At 45.9% G+C, this 6,000-nt stretch overlaps 1 protein-coding gene across 3 annotated transcripts in view; it reads left to right on the top strand.

Moving 5' to 3' along the window:
* Positions 1-1,932: 1,932 nt before the first annotated feature.
* The window catches only part of ECI2 (enoyl-CoA delta isomerase 2), a 33,041-nt gene continuing 28,973 nt past the window's right edge, over positions 1,933-6,000 (top strand). Inside the window, exon 1 of one of the 3 annotated variants that reach the window (XM_064443529.1) lies at positions 1,933-2,070. In XM_064443529.1, the coding sequence (XP_064299599.1) occupies positions 2,009-2,070 (62 nt within the window). In that variant the 5' untranslated portion in view covers positions 1,933-2,008. The remainder of the gene's footprint in view (positions 2,071-6,000) is intronic. The other 2 variants (XM_064443528.1, XM_064443530.1) reach the window with 2 other exon arrangements.

Below are 6,000 nucleotides of genomic sequence, written 5' to 3'. Positions count from 1 at the left end.
CTATTTTGCCTTGGAATTGAAATGGGTGAGATGGGTCTAATGTGTCTCTTTCATTACTGCTAGTTATCTTCAACTAAGCAAATATGTAAAAGGCTCTTGTGTTTCTAAGAGGGTAATATTTTAAAGGCAAAGAGAGTTCAGAAGTGCACTTTTTTTTCCTCCTCATGCAGTCTCTAGACATTAGCACAAAATGTGAGGCTGTACTATTTTGAACTAAAGAAAAGAATGTGAGAATTTTACACAATGATAAAAATGCAGCCAGGAAAAACCCTTCATCTTACCATTAACAATAAAATGCTAGAGAGGGCATTGTTGTTAGGGACTTGTTTGTCAAACAATAAATCTGAAACAACTTACCAAATGAGTTCTCTAGGGAGACCTCTCTAGATTCATCACATTAGTGCTAACAATACCACTACAGTAAACTTTCAACTGATGTCCATTATATTACATTTCTGTAATGATTTTTCTGGCCTTTTCAAACTACAAGACTAAAACTGTTGTGTGCATAAGCTTTCAGTAAAAAAAAAGAATTGTTATTATTCAACAAAATAAATGCTAGCATTTCAGAGCCAAATTCTCCTCTTTCTTATTCACAGAAAGCCTTATTCCTGTATCTCAGAGCAAAACGTAGCCCATAATTTGGTTTTATGCATCCAAAATACTGTCTCTGTCTAATAAAGTATATACTTGAAAGCCATGGGTTTTGCTTGATTAGGGTTAAGTAAGGGTATAGATCAATACCAGAATTTACTATACCACTTTGGGAAGGTGCTTTCAGTGTCTTCTACAAACGTGAATTATTTTAATCTCACAACCCTGTGTAGCGAAGGGGGAAATTGCCACTGAGAGGCTAAAACGCAAATAAATACCTATTTTAAGTAAGTCAGCTAGAGGTGCAAACCAGTAAAGTTGTGTCTGAAACTGAAAATTTCTAGGCTTCTGGATCTGTAACCATTAGTCAAATTCAAGGTGTATCAAGTTCAAAGAAGAACACCTGTACCTGAAATCCAAGGCTATGTTAGAAAAAGTCAGCTACATGTGATTTGGCCAGGGTTACTCATGACAACCTTAGCAGTATGAGGGAAAAGAGTGTCATCCGAATTGCTAGTCTCTAACTTACAGAAAACTGTAATGAAACATCTAAGAAAGGAGAACCCCACTGTTCATTAACAGCTTTTAAAGGTTTGTCCTTGAGGAAGAACCCAAAGTCTTAAATGCATTTACTTCTGGGGAACGGGGGGGGGGGGGGGGGGGGAAGAAAGGGACTAAGAGGTGTTTTTATTGGATGTGTTTTGAAAGGAGACTGACAGAGCTGAGTATGCGAATCGTGAAGATCTTCCCAGCACCTGACTGAACACAGAAACATCCTTCACAGAGCAGGTAACGTCGGCAAGGAAAAAATTAAATATACCCTCAGGAGCTGAAGCTGAACGAGCAAAAGCTTAGCAATACATAGCAATGCCTTTTAAGTTAGACAGGGCAGATGCTAGTGTTTATTCCACCTTTGCGCGGCGCCAGCCTTTCTGAGGTAGGGGCGGGAGGCTGTTCAGCAGCCCGCCAGGTGATTCGTGTGGGAAAACCACGACGCAAACGTTTCTAAGAGCTACCCAGCATGCAAAAATAGCGAGATAATACAAGTAATGGCCCTGGTTAATAACGTGACGCGTGCTGCAAGGCACTTTTGGGGGGCTGAGCCGAGTCTGTGACTTCTGCCCGTGGAAGGGTTCGCTTCTGGTTTCGGGTCCATTCATTTTCCGTCGACCTCGGCTGCCCGTCATGGCCGCTCGTAGCGACGGGAGAGGGGACCCGCCGCCCGGGCTCTCCCACCGCCCCCACGGCCCCGCCACTACCCCTCGGCGGCTCCCGCCGCGGCCCGCCCTTCCCCGGGCGCCGAAGGCGGTGCCCTTCCCGGGGAGGGAGTGGGCGGCTGCCTCTCCTCAGCCGAGGGCGCGGCGGCGGGGAGGGGTTTGCTGTCTCCTCCTCCCGCCCTCAGTCCACCCCTATCATGGCGGCCCCGGCCCTGACCTTCCTCCGGAGGTTATGCTGGCGGCCGCTCGGCGACTTAAGGTGAGCCCCCATCGTCCGCGCACTGTCCTTGTGGCCGGGGGCTCTGGCACCGTCCCGTCCCGCGGAGGGACCGCTCCGCCGGTCGCTGTCTCCCTGCCGCGACGCTGGGGTGAGCGGCCGGCAGCGGGCCCTGGGCGGGCTTCCCCTTCCCGCCGCCTTGCTCCGGCGGGGACCCCTCACGGGGGCTGGGGGCAGGCGGCCCCGGGGCCGGGCGGGTAGTGTGGCGGTAGGGCCGGCCGTTGCCTCAGACCTGGGCAGCCCCGTCTCCCTCCTGCCGGGGCCCGGTGCGGAAACCGGGTGCCCTCCTGCCTGGGCCGCCTGGTGAAGCGGGTTCGTGTCCTCCCTACGTGGTTAATGCGCAGGACGAGGCGCTGCTGTCGTCCTAGGACGAGGGAGATCCTTCTCAGGAGAGGAGAGGGATCCCTCCAGCCATAGCGCCCGCCCTTTAAGTGATTAAGCACACCAGGGGAGCGGGAAACCTGCGTTTGGTGCCCTGGTCCTCAAACAGGGCCTGTCACCCTTATATTTCTGTTTCCTGAGGCAGGCAAATGTTCAAGCACCAAAGAAATTCTTGGTAAGGCAACCGAAACTACTGAAATACTGAGAAGAATGTGTGATTCTCTGTTTTCTTGGGGATCCCCCCGCATCAGTGCCATAAAAACAAGCTTAATTTTGTGTCTAACTAATTAAGGCTTCTTGCTAAGATTACTCTGGCTTTCCAAATACTGATGTAATATCTCCTGCAGTGTGTCTTTATTACGTATTGCTTTTAAGCTGTTTCCAAATAATGTGTCACATGCAGTAGTGCACGCTGTGGCAGCTGTGCGCCTTCAGCGTTAGTTGGGCTGGAGAAGCAGAAGGGACGGCTTGGCTTGCAAAAAGGCATAAAATTGCAGGATTGACTCTTTTTTTAAATTGAAAATGGTTAAATTGGAAATTCCACTGTAAAATTGCTTGTGTATGTATAAGAATCACAAAAGATGTCAATTTATAGAATTTCTTCTTCCTATCAAAAACAGCTTAACAAACACACAGTTAAAGTAGTGCACTTGGTTTGTTAAGTATACTCTGTAACAAGTTTCAAAGTAGAAAAGTGAAACAGGCATCATCATACCAATAGATACCTGTGATACTCTGATTAGCAACATGCAAATTCAGCTGTTACAATACACACTTTCATAAGTGAAATGCTTGTACTCAAGTATCTGTGTGTGCATCTTGACCAGGAAACTGTAGTCATTTATGCATTAAACTGTAATATTTTTCTCCTAAAGCTTTGTGAGAAATTATTTTAGGTACGTACACAAACATCTTAAGATACAGGGCAAAACAAAGAGAATGTGAATTGTGTGATCAGCTTGACTTCTGCCCTCATTTCAAAAAAAATAACTCTAGGCAAGCTTTCTACAGATAAATAATTTAGTATAGCTAAGATGTTACAGTGAGAGGGAGGGAAAGAAATTCTAAATTGGAAAAATGTATAAAAGACTGGCCTGCTGGACATCATTAAGCTAGTGGACTCACATGTATTTGAAACATTAAGATTCTGTATGTGAATAAGGTCATAAACCAATATTAATAATGGGTTAATGTTCTGAGAATATGATCAGATCTAATACAGGAAAATGATGCAGTTTTTGCAACAGTTGAACACCAGACAGGTGAGCTTAATTTTCTGTATGAGCAGTACGCTAGCAGAATTATATCAAACACACTGGCAGCCTTGCTGCGCCGATGAATTTAGGAAGCTTTTTTTGCAGTCTAAACTGAAAAAAAAAGAGGCAAATCCTTGGAGCACTGGGAGAGGAAGACCCATACAAATATAAGGACAAAATGCAACAATTTCTCTTTCATTGTTGTTTTGGTTTTGGGTTCTTTTTTCCCCTAAGCAGGAAATTCCTAATCCTTTCAGACATGAAGTTGTGACTTCCACAGGTTCTTCTCCCACATGCCCACCTCTTGTCCTGCCCTGTTGCAATATGTAGTTTTTCCAGGCTTGATTTTGCCTGAGGAGGGGGAATGCTGACATAGATGCACATTCAGAAGAGTCTTATTGGGGCTGTAGCCATTCGACAGTCTTTGCATTCACCTGTTTGAGACTGGAGGCCCCACAACTCCGCTGCTATGAGGCAGGCTGTATCTGCATTTACAGCAGATACACTGGGAGCAGGACATTTGCTGCTGGGAAACCTGCATCTACACTGTCCTTGTTTTGGGGCTTTTCTTCAGGCTGGTTGTAGTATGATCCCAGCACTGAATGCCTATCAGCAGCTAGAGAGCTAGAGGACATCCCCTGGTTTTGTAGTCTAGGAGGGATCTAACTCATATGAGCCAAAAGAGCTCTGCAGTGCAAAGCAGGGGAATGGAGTGCACATCAACTTGGAGACATGCTCCAAGAGCACTCTCCTGGCCCAAACTAAGACAGTGACAGTCCCACCCAAACTTCCTAGTTGGTACAGTTATCTCAGCGACTCTAAAGAAAGTCAGATCTTATCAAAGACTTATCATTCCGTGAGCTACTCTTATTTCTCAGCAGCTCTGACAAGTCTTTTTCAGAACAGTGCTATTAAATGCTGGTCTTTGAAGCGGATTGAAAAATGGTTAATTTTCTCTTAAGTCATTGGGTTGTCCTTGCTTATGTGGCCTTGTTGGTCTTTGCCTGTGCCTGGAATACTTACTGCTTACAGTAAATCTGTCTTTACTACAGTATCTGCTCTTCAGCTTGGGAGGCAGCAGTCCTAAGAGTTCAAGTTCACTTCCATCCTGGCTCTTGAGCAGTGCCTTCTTGCTTCCCTGCATCATCTCATGACAAGACATCTGCATGTTTACAGCCCACCCACGTGGCCGGAGCTCGGGTGCTATTAAGTCCCAGCACAATATGCAACAGTCCTTGCATAAGTCCCTGCAGCCCTTTTCTGTTTCTGTCTGGGAATTAACTGAACCTGCTCCCGGAATTGCTTATCCTTTACTTTGTAGTGCAGTTACATTCTTTAGTCATTAAATCAGGGGCCCTTTGATACATTTATGGCAAAGCACAACGTTATAAACCTTGCATCTCCTCCTTTTCCTGTCTCTGACTGCAGACCTTGTAGCTCTTTTCTGCCTTCCCTCCCACTAAGCCAGTCAGATGTAAGGTCCTGGGAAAAGGCCTTGGGGGGTTGTCTTTGCCCTGGAACGGTGCATGTTATGAGGAAACTCCTCTGTTGAGGGTGGAGGAAGAACTGATCTCTTGCAGCTGAGAGATTATTTCTGGCTTCATCAACTGACTGTGCTCTGGGGCCTTTCTCAGTGAGAAGAGGCTCAGTATTCTAGGTCATTCCCTGAAAATAACTTCTTTATTGCTGGTAATGGTCTATCAACTGCAGCATGGAGTTTTGTTTGCTTGTTTTTAGTATGTGAGGAATATGGAAGCAGAGTGTTCCACTGCTACAGATATGCAATGAAGTTTCCTGTATTTGGAGGTAATAGCAGATGTCAGCACACCCAGAGCGTATGTAAGCCTTGCCTCTTAGAGGCTACTATCATCCTGGAAATGACCAGTGAATTTGGTGGTATCCCTTCTTCTGTCCCATTTCTTTTTTCCAGGCTTGGCCACATGGAGCTAGTTGGCCTCTGAGGGAGTCTGCCTTGTATCCCTGTAGTGGGAAATGTCTAGTCCTTTCTGACAATCCTATTCAGATAGCTGCAGTTGGATACGGACATAAAAACTTTAATAGGTTGGTTCTGATAGTCTCATGCTGGCTGAGCAAAAAGGACACTGTTGCCTCTTCACTTCTCACCCCACTTTCCCTCTGTCAGACCATATTTCTGTATTGCAACAGCTGCTTTCCTTCTCTTTCCTACTATCCACTGTCACCCCCGATCCAATCCTTGTATACAAGTAGGAGGACTGGATTTTTGTGGTATTGTTCTCAAGTAATATATCAGGCT

This window comes from Phalacrocorax carbo, chromosome 2, assembly GCF_963921805.1.
Source record: "Phalacrocorax carbo chromosome 2, bPhaCar2.1, whole genome shotgun sequence".
In the NCBI taxonomy this organism is placed as follows: Eukaryota; Metazoa; Chordata; class Aves; order Suliformes; family Phalacrocoracidae; genus Phalacrocorax; species Phalacrocorax carbo.
This window is presented reverse-complemented; position numbering and strand designations above follow the sequence as displayed.